Source organism: Lissotriton helveticus, chromosome 3_1, assembly GCF_964261635.1.
Source record: "Lissotriton helveticus chromosome 3_1, aLisHel1.1, whole genome shotgun sequence".
Taxonomy (NCBI): domain Eukaryota; kingdom Metazoa; phylum Chordata; class Amphibia; order Caudata; family Salamandridae; genus Lissotriton; species Lissotriton helveticus.
In genome coordinates this window covers 478,495,797-478,521,814 of record NC_136061.1, presented here as the reverse complement: position 1 = coordinate 478,521,814, position 26,018 = coordinate 478,495,797, and the positions used below count along the sequence as shown (strand labels likewise).

Here is a 26,018-nt window from a genome sequence, read left to right as displayed (position 1 = left end):
CACATTTGTAGAGTTGGAATAGGGCATAGTGCAGTAATACCACATGTTTTCCCTACTCTAAGCTGTGAGACTAAGAATTGCTTATGGGAATGAGGGCCTGAGAGCAATTTGTTCAAGTATTGCCAATCATAGAATTTGTGTGCACATAATGAATAATCCACTTATTTTCCAGTCATGGTAAGGCACACTTCTTTTCTTATTGAAAACTAATATTTTGTTCAGCCAACACTTCAAATTTCTACACAGAGCCTTTTATTTTATATTAACTTTTTAGCAGGTTATTGGGTGGAGGGGTAATGTCATTTAGTAAAAAACACATTTCCACCAATCACATTCGCTCGAATATGTCTCATTACATTGTGATGTATTACATCGCTTGCTTTTACAACGTGGTTGTTACAACGACTGCGTTGTTAGTACGTGATGCATTTAAAACAACTTGCACTATTGGGCGCACTAGACTTAGGAATAGTCCTACTCCAGTTTGCGTAACAGTTGGGAAGGTGTTGCAATTCATTTCAAATACCACAGCGCCGCCTAGTGCAAGTCGTTGTAATGACTTGGATTGTAAATGCATCACGTACTAACAATGCGGTCGTTGTAACAACCGCGCTGTAATAGCAGCACGATGTAATGACAGTGTTGTAATCGGTATTTCCCCATTTTCTCACTGAATCAGCTTAAACATGTTGTGAGATCGTTTTACAATGGGATGTACTTGAAAGAATTCAGATCCATAATTATGCACACATTACAACACCTGCACAAGTGCGATTCTTTCTGAACCACACGTTTCTGAACCACACTATGAGCACCATTTCTAATTTGTAATAAATTATACCAGTGCCACAATGATAAAAGAAATATGGAAACATGCACTACTACTAACACTAATAGATTTTAAAAAGTGCAGCATTACAGTGTTCCATTGTTAAACAAAAGCATTCTTCAAGTACAGACAATAGCTATGCAACAACCACTCACAAAGCATGCACACTAAATGGAAATGTGTTTTATAAAATGCTGAAGAAAAATAAATATGACTGTAAAAAATTACATGATATACCAACCATCGCTGACGCTAATCACCAAGGAAGGCACAAAAGATAAAAGAGGCATTAGAAAGAAAGGACGTGTTTTAGAGTAGAACAGCAAACAACATAAATGTAACATTAGAAAAATGTTACTCTTCATGTGGGAAACATTCTACCTTATGACCTTGTGGTTGATAACATAACTGCAAAAGTGCTCATGCAAAGTTAAATATTAAAGCCTTCTAGTCTCCTAGAAAACACATGTTAAACAGAAAATACGTTTATGCCAAAAGAAAGTGAGGATTTCTATAAACTGTACAGTAAAAATATATACTCTCAGATCACAAAGTGCTCTGCACGATGACAAAAGCTAACAGTGTTATTCTTCAGTTCATACATTAACAATATTCAGAATATACGTCAGAAAATAGAAAAGTAACATTTTGAGATTCAGAAAGTGGCACTGACCTGGCCTCTAAAAATACTAAAATCCTGTGAGCTTCAACTGTCAACTTATTTTAGGTTTTAATAATCTTACCATGTCAAGATCGTGTTTTTGCCTAAAACTTTGACCGGTATTTTACATTCAAGCTGAAAAGAAAAAGCCAAACTACTTTCTCTACCCTTCAATTTGGCCTTTAGAAGATTATGTACAATCACCACATCTACAGAACCTGTTCCCAAAAGCAGTTCGTAATGCTTTGCTCATCGGTGCTCTAAAATGCCTCAATTAACCTTAACCAAATCGTGCAGGATCCTCGTCTCCATCGGTATGGAAAGATTAATTGTGTTATGTTGGAGGATACTGGTTCACCTATTCCTGACCTGATTACCTGGACATAGACCATGACTAAAAGAGATTGGTCTTTGTTAAGCAATAAACAGGTAGAGGTTTGCAAACATTTCTAAAAAGTAAGAAAACTCTGGGGATCATTACGATGTCGGGCGGACAGTGGTTTGGAACCGCCAGTCCTTACCTCGGCGGTTCTGACCTCATGATTAGGAAACATCCACTTTATAATGGCAGCTTGTGCGATGGGCAGAAAAGGCCTGCAGCACAAGCTGCCACTGTAAAATTGATGCTTTTAAACATCTCTGCACCTCATGGTGCCTGCCACAGTATGGAGGGATGTTGAGTGGGAACCATAGGTGCCCCCCAGTTCCCATAGCGGAGGGCAATAGGGAAGTGGGCCCTGCTAGGGGCCCCCAAAGATACTTTCCGACAGCCTTTCCATTCCAGAAAGGCCGACATGTAAAGTCCGTTGGAAAGTGCAATCATAATCCCGATGGCGGAGCTGAACCTGACTCCGCCGTCATTAGGGGATTATGGTGGCTTCCTATGCTCTCATGGGCACCTTGAGCCCGTCGGAAGCACATTGGAATCCCCTTGCAAGTTTCACTCCGATTTTAAAAAGGATATCCTAAAAATGGACAGCGCGCTCAGTATCCGGCCAGTTTGTAGCTCTGTATTCTTCCAACAGAGCATACATTATATAAGACATAGAAGAAAATATATAACTATATATACAATGCAGTAGAAATATCTGCAGACTGTATTATGCAACGTTTTAAGAAATAAAGGGCCCGAAGTCGGATGGAAAGCCTCTGACCAGCTGATTTCAACCCGACATCATAGGTTTCAGTCCAACTGCGTATTAGGATGACAGTGATCGGAGTGAAATCTGTGGGGGTATTGAGATGCACTTCCAATGGGCTGAAGGAGCCCGTCAGAGTGTCGTAATCCACCATAATCCCTTAGTGACAGCAGAGCCTGGTCTGGTGGTTTCAGACCACTACGGTGTCGCTGACATCATAATGAGCCCAATGGTCTCTGAATTAGTAGAGAGTAATTTCATGCCTATTTCAACCATTGTTTAGAAAAATCAAGATGAACGTCAGACTGATTCTAAAGGTAAGTAAAGAAGGGAAAAAAATCAAAAATGTTGCACTCTGACCTTTCTTCGCCATTGAGTGTTGGATGTAAATCACTTTAATCGTTAAGTGATTCGGATTTTATATGGATTGTTTTGCAGGAAATACTCACTTTCAGGAATATATGATAATACAACGCTTACCTGTACCACGCATGGCTTTACCACGCGTATTTTACTACGCATGTGTCTTTACCACGCAGCATTTGAGCACGCAAGACTGTACTCCGCCATATTTACGTTACGATAACGAGCGTCAAAACACGTCTTTCAAAATAGAGATAGGACTTCTATTTTGACGTACACGCCACGTCGTTGTTGAGGCTCTTTCCTTTCTCTCAATTTGCACTGAATAGCGGTTTTTTTCTAAAGTTTTCTTTTTTTTTTTTATTCCGCTTTTTTTTTAGGGGGGAGACCCCCCAAGCCCCCCTTTTTATTGTCCCTTTCTCCAAATGATATACACACAGGACGAAGCGAAGGAACGAAGACTGGAAGCAATGAAGCTTGCGTTGTAAAAACGTTCGTGGAATGCACCCGCGGTGAAAAGACGTTTGCGTGGTAAGTGACCCGTTGTAAACGTAACGCGTGGTAATGCGTTCGTGGTAAATGATGTTTCCCACTTTCAATAGTTTTGCCACAGCCTTTAATAACTCCACTAAATGAAACTGCAAAGTATTACCACAATCAGAATAGACGAATATGTGACTTTACAACGCATGCCATTACATCGCATGCCGTTGCAGCGCCAACCTTTACCCCAACTTTCTGTCAGGGGAGCGCTGGAAGTTGGAATAGATTAATTTTCTATTCTAACTCCAGAGTGTGCAACAGTAGGGAAGGTGTTGGAGTAAAATCCAACACCTTCTACCCACTGCTGCACAACTTTTTCATTGCAACGGCATGCGATATAATGTCATGCATTGTAACGGTTGCGTAGGCTGTTTCCCGAACAGACTGTATAACACTAAACTTGGTTGTGGGGAGATGGCCCAGCTCTATTATTCATTAGCAAACAGACCAACTAACACTATACAGAAAAACATGGTTTTCTGAGGGTGATAATGGGGAACCAAAAATTCAAATGCCTGAGGAAAGGAGAACTGTGGATTGAACATGATTTGGCCATTGTGTGAGGAATGAATATAATGACAATTAAAGACATCAATCAATCAGTCTTGTAGAATGCAGCTTATTACCCGTGAAGGTATCCAGGCGATGCGTTACTGGGCTTAGTCAAAGAGGCAGGTCTTGAATTTCTTCCTGAAGTCTGTCAGTGAGGGGGTTGTTTGGAGCTAAAGGGGGAGGGCATTCCAGGACTTGGCGGCGAGGTGGGAGAAGGAGCGGCCTCTACTGTGGCTACGGTGGATGTGCAGTGTTTGTGCCAGAGTGAGAGAGGCAGAGCAAAGGTTTCTTGATGGTTAGTGGAAGTACAGGTGGTGGTTCATGTATGCTAGTCCTAGGCGGTGGAGGGCTTTGTAGGCGTGTGCCAGTAGTTTGAACTGGCATCTTTTCTGGATGGGGCCCAGTGCAGATTTTCTCAGGTGCTCAATGATATGGGTCCATTTGAGCAGGTCGCGGTCTTTTGCTGTGGGGAAGAGTCTGAATACCGCGGACCACCACATGTCATTCCAGAGGGAGGTGTTGTTGCTACAAATCAGCACTTCGGTCTTGTCCATGTTGAGCTTCAGACAGTTGCCAGGTGGCAATGTTATTCATGCAGTTATGGAAGTTGGTCTCCGTAGTAATGGGGTTTGCTAAGAAAGAAAGTATGAGCTGGGTGTTGCCCACGTAGGATAGGATGTTGATAGCAATGTCAGCCAGCAATGTCATGTAGATGTTGAAGATGGTGGGGCTGAGAGATGACCCTTGGGGAACGCTGTTGATGGTGCTCTTGGGTTGCGAGGTGAGGGGGGGGCGGATTCTCTGCGTGGGTCCAGTGAGAAATGATGCAATCCATCTGAGCGGGTCTCCTTTGAATCTGATCTGGTGCAGTCTTGTTGATGGCTGCAGAGAAGTCGAGAAGGATCAGGGTGGCTAATTTTCCTCTGTTGAGTGGGGTGAGGAGTGCATCGGTGGTGGCGATCAGGGCAGTCTTGGTGCTGTGGGTGACTCAGAAAGCTGATTAGGAGGGGTTTAGCAGGTTGTTTCTCTCCAGGTGTTCAGCGAGCTGACTGTTGATCACCTTCTCCAGGACATTTGCTGGAAATAGGAGCAGCGAGATGGGGTGTGAGTTCTGGAGATTGCTAGGGTCTGCAAAGAGTTTCTTGAGGAGAGGTCTGTCCTCAGCATGTTTCCATGCATCAGGAAAGATAGCTGTGGTGATGGACGGGTTGAGGATCGTGGTGAGTTGGTGGCTGAACTCGTAGTTTCCTAGGTTGAAGAGGCAGTGACGGCATGGATCGGTGGGTACTCCTAAGTGGATGGAATTCATTATGGCTGTGGTGTCAGGTGTGTTGAGCTGTTACCATGCGGTGAGATGTTGGTCAGGAGAAGCATCCGTAGGAGTGGGGAGCAGGTCGGTGGTTTGGGGGTTGAAGTTCTTGTAGATGGTGGATATCTTGTTGTGGAAGGAATTTGCTAGAGCGTCTCAGAGCTCCTGTGAGGGAGGAATTGTGCTGTGTTCTCAGTGGCTGCTGGGCAGGAGAACTCTCTGATGATGGATGAATAGTTCCTTGCTGTGGTTGGCGCTAGCCTCAATGCAGACTACTTTTTTAGTGTCTTTGAGTTGCTTGTGGTATTTGTTGAGGGCTAACTTGAACATAGCTCAGGTTGCATAGTCTCTGCTAGCGTACCATCTTCTTCCTAGTTGTTTGTAGTTGTGTTTCCTTGTCCTGAGTTCCGGGGTGGGCTTGTTTGGTGGATCTGTGAATGTTGGTAGGTTTGATGGGGGAGCACTCAGGCTACAGCATTGGTGATCCAGGTGTTGAAGTTCTCGACTACTTGTTTCAGGTTGGATGCAGAATCTGGCTGAGTGGTATTCAGGGCATCCATTCATTGGTTCGGTGTTACTTTGCTCCAGCTGTGGAAGGAGATGCTGGGAGGGTTGGGGTGGTGCGTGTTGGTCCTGAGATGGTGAAGTGGATGATGTAGTGATTGGTCCAGTTGAGTACCATGCTATGGCTATATTTTACTGTGTTGCTGGACATGAAGATAGGGTCTAGTGTATGTTCTGCTCTGTGTGTGGGGTCTGTGACCAACTGGGTGAGACCAATGTTGTCCATACGTTCAAGGAGGTTGGCAGAGTTTGTGTCTGTGGGGGCATCAAAGTGGAAGATGAGGTCTACGAGGAAGATGTAGTGCTCGGATTCAATGGTGAGTCTGGCGATGAAGTCTTTGATGGTGCTGCAGAGGCCAGTTTGCGGTCCTCGGATCTGTAGGTGAGGGTGCCTCTGATGGTTGTTTTGTCATTGAGCTACCATCATTGGCCACACTGCACATTTTCCCCAGTGTGGGAGTGCTGCAGAACAGTGCTATATGCATTTGCTCACCAAGTGGAAGAGACCGGTTTTAAAGACTGTGCATAAGAGCCTTCTGAAAAAATACATGACCTAGCCCTACCCTTCTTGTTTTAAGTTAAAGTATAGTTCTATTTACTACTGTCTCTACTCTAGACTTCTGCATCTTCTGCTGTGGCAAGCTACCACATTCAGAGGCTACAGCTGTTTCATAACTCTGTGACCAGACAGATCCTTGACATGACGAAAAGATTAATTATATTGCCCCACTTCTTTGCTTGACAAACACTCCCAGACATCAGGCGTCCACTTCCAGAATCCTGTGTAATGGGGACTACACATACTACAATGGTGAGAGACCTAAATATTATTTCAAAATATTATTGTGATAAATGTCAAAAATATTGTTAAGTCAAAAATGATGAGGGGCAGAATACTAAATGTAGGAATATGTTTTAACATAGTTAATTAGTTTTTTTAATATAGTATAGTATATACTTAATTTTGATATTATTGTACTAAATATTGTTCTTAATTATTGTTCTATAAACATACAAAAATATATATATACATATATATATATATATATGCACACACACATATATTAGTCATCATATGAATTTCAACAATTTGTATCAGTATTGTTGTTTTTAGAACAGTTTGTAAATGTATGATTAATTAGTGATCTCGATTTTAGTAATGGGGTTGTTAGGTTTGTAGGCCAATAGTATGGGAAGTTTTCTAATTTAGAATTTATGTTAATTAAATGTTTAATCAGTAAGTAACTGTGTACATGATTTAATTGATTGTTATTTTAATGTGGAATTTAACTTATCTTTAGTTTAAATGTTAATTTATTATTTAGAAAAAGATTGTTGGGTTTTTAGGGGATTAGGAAGTGAAGTTATTTAAACTATAAATTACTTCTAAACTATAGTGTGAATTACTGTTTATGGTAATTAAATATTGATGTGTTAATTATTTACATTAATGATTAATTTGGTTCCTTTTTACTATAAATATTGATGTTTTTTCTGATTTATAATGGGTAAATCTTATTTTTACAGATTACCCACTACTAAATCACAAATAATTAGTAATTAGTTGGGTTTGTATGAGATAGGGTGGAAACTTAAAATACTAATTACTGTTTTTATTTGTAACGTGTTTTAGGTTAATTAAATGATCTCTTGATAATATAAACTATAAACAGGCAGATGCATCAAAGAAAATACCTGGAGCAAACAGGCAGATTCTCAGAATCTGGCCGTTTGCTCCCGGTATTTTTGCATTTGGGATGCCTCATCCCAAATGCAGAAATCAGAATTTAAGGAATCTCTAAATAGCGATTCCTTAAATTGCTCTTGCATTTAAGGAATCCCAAATTGAGATTCCTTAAATGCAATGCATGAAACCCAAAAAAATAGCGAATTCGCTAATAAGGGGAGCAAATTACCATGAAGTTGAACTTCGTGGTAATTTGCTAAAACTTTGAAAAATGCACTTTTGTGCATTTTTCAAAGTTACATGTTGCGCACACACATGCCCTTAGGGCATGTGTGTGTGTAACATTTGTGCACAGGTCCATTTCAGGGGTGCAACAGGTTGTCCTTTGGACACCCTGGCACCCTTGAAATAGCGGAACACTAGCGATTCGTTAATAGCTAATCGCTAATAAGGAATGGCTTTCCCATTCATTCCTATGGGCCTTTAGGCCTTTAGGCCCATAGGAATGAATGGGAATGCCATTCCTTATTAGCGATTAGCTATTACCGAATCGCTAATAAGGAATTTTTAGGAATCGCTAATAACATTGCGATTCCTACATGCATCCCGTTTTGCGAGTCTTTAATAGCGATTCCTTAAAATTCGCTATTAAGGACTCGCAAAACATAACTTTGATGCATCTGCCAGATAGTCTGTTATTTCATTCGTCAATTATGGTTGTATTTGAATTAACTTCATTGAAAAATGTATTCAGTAATATATTTTTTAAAATACATTTTATATTTGTTAGTGCCTTTATTTGTTTTTATTATTCATTTACAATTTTAATGCTATTAGTGATTCATTTGTCATTGTCTACATTTTTGGGGGTTTTAATTCGAGTCCTTGGGTGGTAAGTGAATTTATCTTAAACTTATTTTGTTTTATATTTGTTAAATTATTTTCTATTTAATTGTATCACATTTAATTGTATTTATTTATAATGCATATAATATCATTTTGAATATTAAAATATTTTGATATTATTGTAAATGATTAAGAATTAAAATAGTAAATCTAACCCCTCTAAAGTTTAACACTTTCCCTGAATTTGCTTATGTTGAGAGGGAATGGTTAATCTGACCCCTCCAAAGTACAGTACATTTAATACTGCTGTTTGATTGGAGTAAGGACAGTAAATCTGACACTTTCAAAGTCCAGCACTTTCCTTGATTTTGCTTAAGTTGGAGTAGAAATAGCACATCTAGCTCCTTGACTGTCCAACACTTTCCCTCCTGTTGTTTAGCTAGAAGTGGGAATAGCAAATCTAAGTCATCCAGAGTCTAACCTTTTCCCTACTGCTCCTTATATAGGAGTGTGAATGTTAAATCAAACCCCTCCAAAGTCCATCACTTTCTCAGATTTTGCTTAAGTTGGAGTAGGAATAGTAAAGCTAATCATTCCACAGTCCAACACTTTCCTTACTATTCCGTAGACTGGAGTGGGAATAGCAAATCAAACTCCTGCAAAGTCTATCTCTTTCCCAACTATTGATTAGTTTGGAGTAGTACAAAAAATCGACCTCTTCAAAGCCCAACAGTTACCCTACTGATGCTTAGACTGCAGCAGGAATAGTCAAAAAAACTCCTTGAAAGTCTAACACATTCCATGTTTTTATCTTTATTGATGTGGAAAGAGTAAAATAAATCCTCCAAAGTCCAACACGTTCTCTAATGTTGCTTATGCTAGATTGGAAATGGTACATCTAATGCCTCCGCTGTCCAACACTTTCCCTTCTGTTGTTTAGATTTGAATAGAAATAGCTAACCTAATTCCTCCAAAGTCTAACCCTTCCCATGCTGTTCATTATTTTGGCGTGGGAATATTAAATGTAACCCATCCAAAGTACGGCCCTTTGCCCTAATTTGCTTAAATTGGCCTTAGAATAGTAAATCTGACTCCTTTCAATTCCAGAACCTTTGCTAGTGTTGTCTATTTTTGATTGTTGAATTTTTATGTTTAATGTTTTCTTTAATGTTTTCTTTAACCCCTTCTATGCTCATGACGGAATGGTTCGATGATGAGCATAAGTGCCAGTGTGCTCATGACGGAACCATTCCGCCATGAGCACATATACAGCATTTACAGCAGAGGGATTTCCCATATTATTTTTTTGCTTTGGGAGGCGGGGAAGAGCTTCCCCAACCTCCTAAAGCTTACTAGGTGTTTTCATTGTATGACGATCGCGCGCATGGCACGCCGTTGTCGTTACAATGAAAACAAAACTGAAACTTAGTTTCTGATTTGCAATTTCGGTGCTTGTGGGGCTATCTCAGCCCCCCCCCCCCCCGAGCACCGAAAAACATGGGTGAGGTATTGTTGGAAAGGGGAGAATCTTCCCTTTCCAATGGTACACTTCCCTAGTGGATCCCTGCTTGGGTGTCACCCCAGGAGGATGATCCCCAAGCAGGGATCCACCCACTAGCCACCAGGGAGGGGGGAGCGGCCCCTTGGGCAAGGGCCTTTGCTTCTGCTATGAAATTATGAAAGAATGCCCTGCAAACCTCACATTTTGTTGAAAAAACGAAATGTGCCACATATTTTTGTATGGAATCACCATGCTGGTACAAATGTCCTACCCCACAGCATTCCCCTCAGTGTCCCGAGTAAAATGATACCTCACTTGTGTGGGTGGGGCAAGGGCCTGTGACTGGGAAGAGTCCAAAACCGAGGGAATAAGGGTATATAGCACAGAGAATGCTAAGCTCTACATTTTCAAAACAAATACATTTTTAGCCAATTCTGCATTGGACACCCACACAAGTAAGGTATCATTTTACTTGGGACACTATGGAGAACGCTGTGGGGTACGACATTTGAACCGCCGCGGTGATTACTCACAAAAATATGTGGAAAATGTGTTTTTTTTCAGTTAATTTTGAGGTTTGCAGGGAATTCTGGGTAGGGAAACGTTGGGGGATCCACGCAAGCCATACCTCATTGGACTCTCCAGGGTGTCTAGTTTTTAGAAATGTGTGGGTTCGGTAGGTTTCCTTAGATGGCGGCGAACCCGGGGCCAAAACCCCAGGTGCCCTCCCGAAAAGCAGGTCGTTTTGTTATAGGTAATTTTAAAGTCTCCAAAGTACGATTTGGGCCATTCCTTGTTGCAGCCATTATGCCTACCCACACAAGTGAGGTACCATTTTTATTGGGAGACCTGGGGGAACGCTGGGTGGTAGGAAATTCGTGTCAGCCCAGTGATCCTACCACTTTCCCACACGGAAATATTAGAAAAAATAGATTTATTCAACAAAAGGTGAGGTTTGCAGGGGATTCTGGGTAGGGAAATGTTGGGGGACCCAAGCACGCCATACCTTGCAGGACTCCGCCAGGTGTCTAGTTTCTAGAAATGTGTGGGTTTGGTAGGTTTCCGTAGATGGCCGCCGAGCCCCTGGCAAAATTTCTTGGGACCCCCTTGCAAAACCAGGTTGTTTTGTGATACGTCATTTTGATGTTGCCTCAATAGGTTTGGGGCCCTTGCTAGTCGCGTGTAACTATCCCACGCACGCGAGTGAGGTACCATTTTTAGCGAGAGACCTGGGGGAATGCTGTGTAGAAGGAAATTTGTGGATCCATGCAGATTCCAGAACTTTCCCACACAGAAATCTGAGAAAAAAGTGATTGTTTCTGCTAGATTTGAGATTTGCAGGTGATTTTCGGTAGGGAACTGTTGGGGGACACATGCAAGCAATACCTTGCTGGACTACTGAGAGTGTCTAGTTTTCAGAAATGTGTAGGTGTGGTAGGTTTCCCTAGATAGCCACCGAGCCCAGGGCCAAAAACTCAAGGGACTCCCCTTGCAAAACCAGGTAGTTTTGTGAGAGGTAATTTTGAAGTTGCCTCAATAGGTTTTGGGCCCTTGTCTGTCGCGGGTACTTGACCCACCCACTTAAATGAGGTACCATTTTTCTCGGAAGACTTTGGGGAATGTGGGCTGGGTAGAATTTTGTGGATCCACACATATTCCAGCACTTTCCACCACAGAAATGTGAGGAACATTTGGTTTTTTTGGACAAATGTTGAGGTTTGCAAGGGATTCTGAGTAACAGAACATGGTGAGAGCCAAACAAGTCACCCACTCCTGGATTTCCTTGGGTGCCAAGTTTTAAAAAATGTACAGGTTTGCTAGGTTTCCCTAGGTTCCGACAGAGCTGGGGTTCAAAATCTACAGCAAGGCACTTTGCAAAAAAAGGGTCAGTTTTCACTATGAAAATGTGTTGTGTTCATGTTGCGTTTTGGGCAGTTTCCTGTTGCGGCCACTATGCCTACCCACCCAAGTGAGGTAATATTTTTCTCTGAAGACTTTTGGGAAGACAGGGTGGGTGGAATTTTGTGGATCCACAGAGATTCCTGAACTTTCCACCACAGAACTGTGGGGAAAATGTGTTTTTTTACAAAGTTTGAGGTTTGCAAGGGATTCTGGGCATCAGAACCTTATGAGAGCCAGACCAGTCACCCCATCATGGATTCCCCTGGTTGTCTAGTTTTGAAAAATGTATAGGTTTGCTAGGTTTCCCTAGGTGCCAGCAGAGCTATGGTTCAAAATCTACAGCTAGGCACCTTGCAAAAAAAGAATCAGTTTTCACTGTGAAAATGTGGTGCATCCAAGTTGCGTTTTGGGCCGTTTCGTGTTGTGGGCACTAGGCATAACCACACAATTGAGGTACCATTTTTCTTGGAAGACTTTGGGGAATGCAGTGTGGGGGAAATTTGGTGGGCTAACGTAGATTCAAGAACTTTCCACCACGGAAGTGTGAGGAAATTGTTTTTTTTATTTACAAATTTTTAGGTTTGCAAGGGATTCTGGGTAAGAGAACCTGGTGAGAGCCAGTCACGTCACCCCATCCTGGATTCCCCTGGGTGTCTAGTTTTCAAAAATGTTTAGGTTTAGCTAGGGTTCAAAATCTACAGCTAGGCACTTTACAAAAAAGGGTCAGTTTTCTTTGGAAAAATATAGTGTGTCCACGTTGTGTTTTGAGCCAATTCCTGATGCGGGCACTAGGCCTACCCATACAAGTGAGGTACCATTTTTATCAGAAGACTTAGGGTAACACAGAATTGTAGAGCAACTGTTATTACCTATTGACTTTCGTTGCATTTCTGCCTTCCAAATGAAAGACAATGTGTAAAAAAGAAGTAATTTTGAAAAATTACCTATAATTTGCATGATAGTATGGGTACTCACAATTTGGGAAATGTGCAAATATTTACTATTTCTAAACTCTATCTTTTGTTCCAATTTCAGAAATACATAGGTGTCTTTCATACCAATTTTTCCATGTATATATTTTCCCAAATGAATTGCTTTATGCCATGTACATAATAAAAAAACATTGCAAGACGCTGCTCAGTTATTGGCTCTGGGTTCGTCGGGTTCTTGGTAAACCTACAAGTCCTATATATCCACACAACCAGAAAGGTCCAGCGGATGTAATGGTACATTGTTTTTAAACAGCCGTCATAATTAGAAGAAGTTACAGGTAAAAACGTTGCCACAAATTGCTGTTTTTTCCAACTAAATCTCAATGTTTTCTATATTCAGCAGTTAGTTTCTATGAAGAAACCTTGAAAGATCTACACAAATGACCCCTTGCTGACTTCAGAATTTGGTCTAAAATGTATAGGGTCCATTATTGCTTTCATACTCATTTCTACCATTGACTGAAAAGAGGTTTGAAAGCATAAAAAATAGCAGAAATAGGCTATGTCCCAGAAAAATGCCAAAACTGTGTAAAAATGTTGGGGTTTCTGGCAAAAGTCTGCTTGTCCCTAAAAGCTGGGAAGATGGTGATTTCAGCACCATAACCTCTTTTTTGATACCATTTTCAGGGGAAAAAACAGACGCTTTTATCTGTATCCCTTGTTTCCCATTTTTTTAAACAAATCAAAAATGTTGCTGTATTTTGGCTATTTTCTGGGTCCCCTCCAGGGGGATGCACAAACTTTGGGTATCTTTAGAATCCCCATGATGTTGGAAAACAGGGACACAAATTTGGCGTGGATAACGTATGTGGTCAAAAAGTTACAGGGGCCTAAGCGCGAACTTCCCCAAATAGCCAAAAAAAACTTTTCACAGGGGGGGAGGGAAAGGGGGGAGGCCTAGCAGCGAAGGGGTTAATAATTGTGTTAATTTACATTTTTAATTTACACTTTTAAGGTTTTTTCAATATTTTCAATAATATTTTTTAACTGTAGATTTTTCTTCTAATTTGAAAGTAAATATATTTAGTGCCCATTGCTAAATCTAATTTTATATTAATGTTTAAATTGTTGCATACATAATTAAGTTGTATATATGTATGTTTATTTTTACTTTTAAGTTATTGTTAACATATGTAATGTATAGTTTTAAAAACAGTTTTTTGTTTTTATATTTTTTAGTAAGTTGTTTTTTTGTATATGTAGTTTACATTACTAATCAAACTATTTATTACTCATTATATCATTGGTTTGTATTTTTATATTTTAAATGAATCACATAGAGGGCCTAATTACAATGTCGGTCATAAGTTGGAGGCTTTCTGACCGACATAGTAGGTTTAAACTCCGACCACTACATTACAATAATGGCGGTTGGAGTTTAAACTGCCGGGGGAATCCGACTCGGTTCTGACGGGCTCAAGGAGCCCGTCGGTCAGTCGGAACTGCACCATAATCCCTAGAGGATGTTGTTTCCACCGTCGGGATTATGATGTTGGTTTCCGACAACCAATCCATGTTGCCTTTACGACATGGATTGGCTGTCAAAAACTGGGAAGGGGACCCCTATTTATGCTGAATGGTTTTAGCCCACCACACAAGCTCCCAATGAAGTTTGCGACTGTACCATGTGCGGTTGCATCCTAATTGGGTCGTTGGAACCGTTGACCTAAGGTCGGGTGGTACCTTCCCCAAAACGGTGTTGGTCGGAGGCAACTTCGAACAACATCGTAATTAGGCCCAAAATATTTATATAAATAAATATTTCAAAATACTTACCTTTTTTAGGCACTCTGTTCCACAATATGTTTGGCTCAATATTTTGTGGCTTATATACAAAATATGAAAGCTCAATATGTTTTTTAGACATTTTTTTTGACGAGATATTCTAGTGTCATGATATTGTAGTTCTTGATAAAGTGTCATTAAATCCACTATAATACAGGCCAACTATTTATTTGCACACTTTTGACATGCCACCACTCTTCAGGTAATCTTAGATTTCCCTCAGCTAGCCTTTTCTCTATTGGCAGTTTAGTGTTATCTTTGTTGATGGTCAAACTTGTTACAGCTTACCTCTGGTCTTAAGAGTTGATGAAAATCATCTTGGATTTTGTTAAAAGGTAAAATTCCAAATCTTTCTGTTCTCTTCATCTGCTTAGTTTTTAGTTCTTGATAAAGTATCATTATATCCACTATAATATGGGCCATATTTTTATTTGCACACTTGCGACATGCCACCCCTCTTCAGGTAATCTTAGATTTTCCTCAGCTTAAAAAATATATTCCTCATCTTTCTGTTCTCTTCATCTGCTTAATGTTATCATACTCGTGTTTGCCACATATTCTTCAGGTCTTTACCCTCACTGGCACCAAGAAACCCTGAGCAAGCGTACCAGCTGCAATTTCGAAATGTCATTAAATAATGATCATTGGAAAATAAATGCCTCCACAAAATAAGCAGAGCATGTAAATGCTAATGTACTCACTTGCATCTCATCTAATTTGGACTGAATATCTGGAGGAAAGTCTCCACCTCCACAGCTAAACGGATCAAAAGGCTCTGCTCCAAACAGATCTCGTTCTAAAATAAAAAACAACGGTCATATAAATGTGCTAGTGCTTCATACTACGGTACTTTAATATTATAGTGCAAACAGTTGTAGAACCAATATAGATTTCATTCAAACGGTAATGCAAATTTACCAAATTAAAAATAACATTAAATGTAGCATGCAGTTATAAATATGGGACTACATTAAATGGCAAAATTCAAAACATTTGAGTGTTATGTCTATGTAAAGGTACAAATGGGACAGCTTGGTCATATTTATGCCATATTTGAGACGTTGGGGATGCTACATTGGGGTACATGAAAATGTAGATTACCAACAAAGTCAGGAAGCTATGCCCTATACGAAGAAACATGGAGTTTTATTAATTTCTCTAAGGTGAATGTCTAGAGGAGTGACAATTAGGTTTTTATCCTGGTGGAGGGAGAGAGTTGGCATTTCTTGATTGCTGTGGACCATTGCCTCCTCCATGTTAGTAATGTGTTTTTGTTTTTATGTGCACTTCCCATTTTTCTTAATGGAACATGAGCTACATTGAAAAAATGCTTTATTTAAATGCTATCACAGACATGGTGGTCTGGAATGTATGACGTTACAATGCATACATTTACAATGCATGCCTTTACAACACAGTTTTACACCGCAACATCCCTTACAACGCATACATTTACATCGCATGCCATTACAGCAAACTTTTTAAAACTACATTTACAACACATTCCATTACATTGCATCCTACCATTACAACGCATACCATTACATTGCATTTAAGGTAAGTGTTGGATAGTGTAGGGGTAAAAATTACTATTCTAACTCCAGGGGGTGCAACATTAGGGTAAGTGTTGGGTAGTGTAGGGTTAAAAAGTATTATTCTAACACCAGGGGGTGCAACAGTAGGGTAAGTGTTGGATAGTGTAGGGGTACTATGCGTTGTAATGGTATGCGTTGTAATGACATGCGATGTAATGGCTGCGTTGTAGTGACATGCGTTGTAAAGGATGTTGCGATGTAATAATTGCATTGTAAATGTAGTGCGATGTGATGACTGTGTTGTAAAGGTTGTTTCCCGGTGGTCTGCTGACCTCAGCTTCCCTCACCACACCGATGATTGCTTCAATTAGAAGTGGGTCGCAATGTGAAACCTATCCCAATATTCATGAGGTAGACTGAATTGCAACCCATTCGGAATTGGTACATAAGTTGGTTCTAAAAATACCACACTAGCTGCAGAAATACCAATTGCAAATTGCAACCAGTCTTTTGGTGACCACTGTTAGGTAGATATGGACGTATGTCCACATCTTCACCTGCTCCTTCCTCCCCATTATTTTGTGTTCTTCTGCAATATCTCTCTGATTCTGGGATTCCTACCCTTTTACAACGTCCTGGTCAAATATATTTGAATATTATGGAAACAGTGCTAAAACAACTAAGAGAAGAAAGCACAAGTAAGCCAGCATCTGGAGCAGTTAATAAAAAAGTACTAGACAATAGGCATGAACACTTGACGGGAGCTGGTTGGGGACAGAGGCAGAGTTGGGGTCAGATGATTAGATTGCTTACCATCCTATTTCTCCCTTTTTTGCTTCATCTGTTATGCATCTCTCTCTCTTCCTAACCCCTTCTTGGTCCTCTCAACTTCCTTCTCATCTCTCAATCTCTAATATTCTCTCAATATTGCATTAGCTACCTAACTCCTGCAATCATCTACCTATTTTCCTGCCTCAAACACCATTTCTCTCCTCCGAAACACTCTTCTTCTCGATAGCCATAACTCTATATCTCCTCTCCAACCTCCCCTCCTCCCCTCAGCCTATAAGCCCGTTCTCTTCTCTTCACTCCAACTCTCTCATCATTCACAGGGAGTTTATGGACTGACTCAGAAGTGATGCCAGAAGGCTGCACAAGTTATAAAGAAAATGTTATTGCATTCAGGGGGTATAGCTATCCAATAAGGTTGTGCGTGGTGTTGCTTGCGGATTTGACTGGTCCCAAAATCATTTGCCTCTGCTTTCAACTGCTACCCAGATACAGAGGAATAAATAAGAGTCCTACACAACATGGCTATTCTTCCGTGTCCCACATGTAAAACAAATGCCTGACTTCCTGCCACCTGTCCCCACCACTCTCTGTGCTTTGCCCATCACCACTTCCTTACAAAGCTGAATTCTCTGCTCTTCAGCCCTACACTTACAGACATTAAGATAGACCATCCAAAACAGCCTGTAATTCCTTTTTGACACAGCAACAGTGGGTTACAAGTTCTGTTACCAATTGTTGCTACATAACATCAGTGAACTACTGAATTTAGAATCCAGTTAGTAACGCTAATGTCTCAGTTTCAGAGCCGTACATAACACATTTATTACTCATTGATCTTTCCTTTTCCTTTGTTGTTATCCCATTCATCTACCTCTTAGCTCCACTCATGATTTCTGATATGAGCTTTTCCACAGAGAGCAACTGACAATATCACTGACATCATGTAATTCTACCCCAGCTTGGTATGTATGGTGCTTATCAAACAGCCCTATACACTACTAGGATTAGTGCACAGGACTTTTGGTAACAGTATCGCATGGTTTGACTCACAGTCTGCAAGTGAGTCGTTGCATCTTGTCTATTTTTTTTAAATAGGATGCTTAAAGAATTAAAAATGTTCCCTGTTGCAATGTTATCACGTGATTACAAGGCAGGGCTAAAATAGTATTTACTATTAAAGAGCAGCAGGATTTCCAGGCTCTTTTATGTCCTAAGTGCCAAAGAAATTAGGACCGTGATAAGCATGCGCGGACTAAGGCTACGAGGAGTACTAACAAATAGCGTAGAACAGCCATCCCAGAGAATGCTATTCCAGTGATATCTGTGTGTTGAAATCATACTTGCCCGAAGGGGGCGGCACTTACGGATCTCTGCGGCTCTGCTGGGGAGTGGAGGTGCCTGGGTGCCGTTGCGTGTAGGTGTTGATGACTGAGGAGAAACCTGAGAAAATGGAACCATATCAAAAATGTCTGTGGACGGTGATTTAGGAGTCACACTGCCAGCCTAAAAAAGAATACACATCATTAGTAGACCGCAGTTTATACAATACACATTATGTTTCACGTGCAAACATAGGAGGAGGGGGAACCATAATAGCATTCATGCAGAAAATAAATAACCAGCACTTTGTGCATGTCATTCCAAAGTCAGTGGTCTTGCACTGAACATTAAACCATTTGTGTTTAGAAACAGATGGGCTGAACACCTCGATGGTTTTAGAGAACCATTACCGGTATAAGATTTAATAAGATATACACCTACAACACCAGACGCCAAAACCACCCGGAGTTTGTGCAATGCTGGAAATTCGTCTTGTTCTTTCAAACAAAAATCAGAGTGGGCTGAGGCAGTGAACACCTCTCAGCACAGACAGAATAACATGCTGACAGGAGACATTTTGCAGGGTATCCTAAGGTTATACAGCCCCTGACCATGGACTCTCGTAGCTGCATCTCCTTTAATGCAAGGATAACCAGACGTCTATAACCAATTATGAAATCATTCCTATTATGCATTTAGCATATGCAAAAAGAGTGGTGATCAAATATATAACTTTTCCACATGCGTAGATTATCAGTAGTATGAATGTGAATACACAACTTGCTCAGTTGGTAAAACAACATATACACACACACTTTGGGTCAAAATCAAAAAAGCATTTATGAGCATGAGAAGTGATACTACAGGAGTATTCTTTTACATACTGCGTTTGTGAATTTTACAACTCCCTATAAGCTAAGAGGCTACAGTCCTTTCCATTTGTATGATTTGTTATTGATACTGCCGTTTTAGACCCATTTGGGATGATTTGGGGTCAGTTCACAATGATGAGTAAGACTACGTAAAAGAGTTCTAAGTAGTACTTTTAGCGTATTTCAAAATACCTTTGTCACTAGGCCAATGTGGGTTTTTGAAGTCTGTTTAAATAAAAATGGCACTATGCTTTTGTTAAACATTTGTTAACAACCGCCTTTCTGTGTTGCCCAGGGACCCAGCATGTCTTTGTTTGTTTAACTTGGGAGGGGAATTTAACATGAAAAGTCATGATGCAAACACAAAAAAATAAACATAATATTGAGGCATGCTTTTGGCCGTTCTTTCTTGTGAACTGAATGTGGCCCATCATGAACCAATTTTCCTCAAGTCAATGTACAACATAATATAATCATCTGATGGTGGAAGCACTGAGGCGGAGACACCGTGGTGAGCCAGAATGTGTACAACAGACTCTGCGCCATGAGCCCGGTAACAAAAGAAGCCTGAGAAGTCAACTTCCATGATCCTTTGAAGCCTTTGATTTATGATCCTTGCCGGCTGTGATTGATATATATTGTATGTGGAGGGGCTGTTTATTTGTCTCACTTTGAAAAGCCCAGTGGTCGTTATTGTTTTTCATGCTGTCATCCCTCTTTACTGTCCATAGAATGCTATTCCGAGACAACAGTTATTTCTATTATCATTTTTATTATTAGATGTTTTTCTAGTGCTGAGCTTAACTCTGGAAGATAGTAGAGCACTGTGCAAGTGACAACATAAAATAAGAATCAGTGTATTTAACATAAGAACATTAAGACGGGATGACAGAATTCTCAAATAAAACAAATACAAAGAAACATTAGAAAAAACGGGAATATGGTTAGATGTAGTTGGAAAAGAGTAGTAGCATGAGTTTGGTGAAAGGTGGTATGATTATGATGTGGTTATGGGTCTCTGTGCTTTTACAGAGCAGCTGGGATATGGTAAATAACAATGTGTGAATTATAATGTAAGCACTCAACTAGAATACAGTTTTCCATTGGATCCAAAGGAGACAGTTAAGTCAATCAACATATCAAAGGCAATCATGTCTGATGTTGACGGTTTATTTTTCTTTGTTTCAGAAGGACTGCAGGGCCACTTCCTGCATATTCTTATTAGTCAGAAAAGACCTACTCTCACCGATCATGCTTTCTCTTCCCATCACTATGCCTGTCCGCCTGCTCACATTAGCGCTGTACACTGTACAACACTCAACAAATAAATACTTTAGCAAAGAAAGATTTGCTTAGAAACTAGATAAAGTTCACATCACCAAGAACAATGCATGATTCGGTTATTAGGTGCCTACAATCTACAACCATGGGAATGCAATAATTTTGGTAAGAACATATTCATTATGTACTAATTGCAGTGCCCAACTTTGTCTAGAAAGGCGTTCAGTCACTTGATGGTACCAACACGTTGATCAATACAAAAACAAGCAAAAATGCAAATAAACAAATAAAATACATATTCTGGAAAACACAGAAAGTGTCAGCAGAAGTCATAGCTAGCTTAATTGGAAAGCATTCGATAAATATGTTCTCTCAGTCTGACCATTAGTAGAAGCTGAAGTACAACACCTCATCCTATGAAATCTTCATCGGTAATCAAGGAATATGAGGAAGACCCGTGTCCAAAAGTCTATGGTTCTATTGTCATCTATTTGCCCAAATGATAATTTTATGGTTCAGAAAATAAGATCAGCATTCCTTCTAATGCATTTGTGTTGATTAGTCCAGTAAACAAATGCACTATGTATAAATGGAGCAATCTTGCGTGTAGCTCTGTTCTTGGACACACACTTCTTAAACATTTGTATGGATGTCAGTGAATGAATATATTGTTTGTAGATACATATGATTTTGTGAAGAATTAATATACAGATCGATGGAAAATAGATTATTTTATAGTAGAATTTACTTGTGAAACAGTGAACAAATGATTTAATGTCATACTTTCTATTACATACATATGAAATTAATAGAATACACCTTTTTCAGAGTTATCGGATATGGAAGATTCTCATTAGAGATTTTGGGTTGTAGCCAAATTCCAAAGCCTTATGTTAAGATTAAATTAATATATTTATTTTCCTTACCCGTGATATGTGCTAGAAACTCCCAGGAATTATACATACACATTAGCTCCTGAAGTTCTAGAGACCAGCAATAAGGATGCTGCCATAGCTCAAGCTTGACAGAATTCAGGCTAAATCACTGTAATAAGCTCTCCATTGTAGACAGTAGTCTTTTTTGAGTAGCCATATGGTGGTTGAGGGTCAAGTTGAATTATGCTCTCTTGAAGGAAGTACAGTACATTTACACATGTAGTAGCGCGGTCTAGTGTATGCACGTCACGTAAGCAACGTGACGTGCCGGCGGCCATGTTAGGCTGCGCGCGCATCGCGTTTCAGTGGCGTGAAGAGCTGGTACGAGCAGGACAGGCTCGGCGCTCTTTAGGGACATTAATTACTTAATAAAAATAGTTAACTGGCACAGTGGCTGCAGCGTTTTCATTGGGGGCACAAAGAATACTACAATGGCGACGAGGGTGGGATAGCAGTCCCCCCAACCCCCCACAGAGAGAAAACCACGCCGAGGGACATAGCAACACACCGGTGGGCAGGAGTAATCAAGGCCAAGCAGCACCACAGAGAACCAGAGAGCCAAGAAGACCGACGGCCACCACACAGGTACCCTAAAGAGCGCGGCAGAGCCCAAGAGCACCCAAAGGGATAGAGCAGCCACCACAGGAGAGGACAGACCCCGGGGAAAACACAAGAAGCGAGCCAGATCCAGCCACCACCCATTAAAACAAGGGGAACCGAGCTGGATATCTTACAAAAGAACGAGGGGGCTGACGCAGGTAGTCCCCAGAACCACGCAAGCAAGGAAGAACAAGACAGCACGCCGGGGAGCCCCAGGGGCCAAGCAAGCGCACAGCCCACGGTCAAGAGCGAGAAGATGAGTGCGCAGGCTGGATATGCGATGGCGCCGGTACAATTCCTACCCAGGCCCGGTGAACCACTGATGAAGTGGGAGGACTGGAGAGATTACATAGACAATTTCATAGGAGTCTTAGAAGATGAAAACGAAGAGGTGTTCAAACCTTCGAAAAAGAAACGCATCTTGTTACTGAACTTAGGCCCCGAAGGGCTGAGAGAGTACAAAAGCTTAGTACCAAAGCAGAGAGCAAGCTCGGACGACGACGTATACGCCCATGCAATTGATGACCTCAACGAACATTTCAGGCCGGCGGTGTGCGTGTCAGTGGACAGATTCAACTTCCAACAAAGGAAGCAGCGCCTGGGAGAGACGGTTAAAGAATATGTGGCAGCACTGAAGCGACTCGCGGCCACCTGCAAATACGACAACTGGGAGGAAGAGTTCATCAAGGACCAGGTGGTAATGCACACCACGTGCACGTCAGTACAAGACAAGCTATGGGCAAGCGGAGACACCACCCTAAAAGAAGTGATGGTCATCGTCAAAAGGGCGGAATTTGCAAGGAGGTGCGCAGATGCGACGAAGAGAGAGACAGCGGCCACCACCATGGTAAACAGAGTGGATGACGAAGAACCTCGTAAGGATCACCTGAACAAGAAGACAGCAGATAAGGGACATAACAGGTGGCAAAGCTAAGAGGGTCCCCCGGGGAAACAAGCGGGAAGCAACAGGAAGTCATGCTACAGGTGCGGAAGCTGGTCGCATAAGGCCCATGACAGAAAAGGCCCGGCGTTTCGCGCCAAATGCATGTACTGTGGAATAACAGGACATTATGAGAAGGTGTGCAGAAAAAAGGCCTCTAAGGGCACGGTAAGATACGTAGGCCAAGACAACGACGACCAAGAAGACGCCAAGGAGGAGGATGTGGTTACGGTACTGTGTATATACGACCAGGTACTGGGCGTAGATGGGCAAATTCTAAGCATCGATGGCAAAAGGACAATGAAGCCCATCCTGGAAATGACGATAGGCGGCATCATGATCAGTGTGGTGGCCGACACCGGCTCACCATACACCATCGTCCAGAGAGCAGTTTGGGAGGAGAAATTTGCACCGCACCTAGGCCCGGAACTGGAAAAGCTAGACATCCGCCCAGTCACGTACAACGGGGACCGAATACCAATGGCGGGGTTCAGACCGCTAAACTTTGAGTTCCGTGGCCGATCGGCCCACTGCAAACTCTATGTGTCGGAGAAAGGCCCTTCGGTCCTGGGATGGTTGGACCAAGGCGATCTAGGGATCAAGCTAGACCCAGGAGGAAAGGAGCAGATACTACTGACGGAACCAGGAAACTGGCCAGACCTGGACAGGTGGAAGAGCGAATTTCCCAAGGTATTTGGAGGAACGGTGGGGAAGTTAGAAAAATTCTCACACAAGATAATTCTAAAAGACAATGCGGTGCCAGTAGCCCACAAGGCCAGGAACATCCCTTTGGCGGTACGTGAAGCAGTCCGGGAAGAACTCCAGGACCTGGAAAGGAAAGGGATCATCGAGCCTATCACGTGCGCAGAGTGGCTGGCGCCCTTGGTAGTCGTCAAGAAACCCAGCGGCAAGGTCAGGCTGTGCGTCGACTTACGCGAACTGAACAAGAATATCGTGGTGGAAAAGTTTCCCCTACCCAGAATTGAGGAGATGCTGGCCAACACCAGGGGGAGTAAATGGTATTCCACCATCGATTTGACCTCTGCCTACCACCAAATTGCCCTACACCCGGAAAGCCGCCACCTCACATCGTTTATCACCCCATTCGGCTGTTATCAGTTCCGCCGCATGCCGTTTGGGCTGGCCTCGGTGGCAGCTGTCTTTCAGAAGTTGATGCATCAGCTCTTTCAGAAGACCACCGGAGTCCAATACTTCCAGGACGACATCCTAGTGATGGGCCGAGATAAGCAAGACCACGACGTGAAACTGGGAGAAGTGTTACAGATCTTAGAAAGGAAAGGCCTCACGGCTGAATGGTCCAAATGCCGGATAGGAATGGAGTCGGTGACATACCTGGGGCATGAGATTGGAGTACGAGGAGTGACCCCAAAGGCAGAAAATGTGAAAGCAATATGTGAGGCACCCCCACCAGCCAACAAAGATGAAGTCAGATCTTTTATCGGCATGGCAGAGTACTACAGCAAATTTGTGCAGCACTTCGCCTCGAAGACACACTATATGAGGCAACTGACACGAGAACACTCGGAATTCCAATGGTCAGAGGAGGCAGAAGGAGAATTTGAGGTGGTCAAGAAAGAAATAGCGGAAGCTGTCCCACTCCAAGGGTACGACCCCCAAGGGAGGACGGTGCTGACCACGGATGCCAGCGACAAAGGGCTAGGTGCCTTTCTCATGCAGGACCGGGGGCATGGACAGATGGATACGATAAGCTTTGCATCCCGCATGCTGAGCGACATGGAGAAGAAGTACAGCATGATTGAAAAGGAGATGTTGGCGGTGGTATGGGCTACAACAAGATTCAGGCAGTTCTTGTGGGGCACACGGTTCCAATTAAGAATGGATCACAAGCCCTTTCTGAAAGTACTAACGTCGAGTGGGCATGCCGACGCAACGCCCCGGATCTCCAAGATGTCGCTGAAACTACTAGAGTTTAGGTATGACGTAGAGCACATCCCAGGAAGCAGGAACAGAGTGGCAGACTATCTGAGCAGGGCGGCAGCCATGGAACCGTGTGAGGAAGACAATGCAGGAACAGAAGAATGGGTGGCGCTCACAGAAGACCTAGAGACCACCATCAGCCTCCAGGAGTGGAGACCGGCGTATGAGGAGGACCAGACCCTAATGGCAGTGAAAGGGCATGTCATCCAAGGATGGCCGGAAAAGAGACTGATCAGTGGAGAACTCAAACCATATTTCGAAGTCAGCGAAGAGCTATCGATGGACGACCGGGGAATATTTCTGCACAGGGGGGAGAAGGTGATTCCTCCGACAAACCTAATCAACAAGCTGTTGGACATGCTCCACGAGGGGCACCTCAGAATGATCAAACTGAGATTGAGGGCCAGACAGAATTACTGGTGGCCAGGAATGGACATAAGAGCTGAAAGACATGTCAGAAACTGCACTCGATGCCAGGGAGCCGACAAAGCCCTCAAGCCCCTGCGTCCAGCACTGGGACAATTTGACCACCCGAAGAACCCATGGGAGGAGTTGGTTGTGGACATCCTGGGTCCGATTCTGGACACACGGGGAATCCAAAAGTACGTTTGTGTCATGGTGGACAGGTATTCCAAGTGGCCAGAACTTAAGATAGAAGAAACCATGGACACAGAAACCATCATAAAATTTCTGGCTGACACCTTTGTGAGGGAAGGAATTCCAAAAGCGATCCTCAGCGATAATGGGCCCCAATTCAGATCAGAGAAATGGAACAACTTCATGCATCGGAACGGCATCCTATCAAGACACACCTCCATATACCACCCCGCTGGGAACGGTCTAGTAGAGCGTTTTAACAGAGTAGTGATGGGGTCGATCCAAGCGGCCATATCTGACAACAAGGACTGGGAAGTGGAGATACGGCACATGGTGTGGGCATACAGGATTACCCCTACAAGCACGGGATACAGCCCATTCCAGATACTGAGGGGACGCGAGCCATTCACCCAAGACAACAGGGTGTGGAAGGAAAAAACGGTAATGAGTGAATGGTCCCCAGCAGTAGTGCGGGCCAACCTGGAGAAGGCCCAAGCAGTTTACACCAAACACT

The 26,018-nt window shown here is 42.2% G+C and overlaps 1 protein-coding gene across 5 annotated transcripts in view; it reads right to left on the bottom strand.

Moving 5' to 3' along the window:
• Window positions 1-26,018, bottom strand: part of GULP1 (GULP PTB domain containing engulfment adaptor 1) — a 1,926,496-nt gene that overhangs the window by 70,963 nt on the left and 1,829,515 nt on the right. For 4 of the 5 annotated variants that reach the window (XM_078683687.1, XM_078683690.1, XM_078683691.1 and 1 more), the window contains 2 exons: window positions 18,365-18,503; window positions 15,375-15,469 (listed from right to left, as the gene is read on the bottom strand). In XM_078683687.1, the coding sequence (XP_078539813.1) occupies window positions 15,375-15,469; window positions 18,365-18,503 (234 nt within the window). The remainder of the gene's footprint in view (window positions 1-15,374; window positions 15,470-18,364; window positions 18,504-26,018) is intronic. The other variant, XM_078683689.1, reaches the window with a different exon arrangement.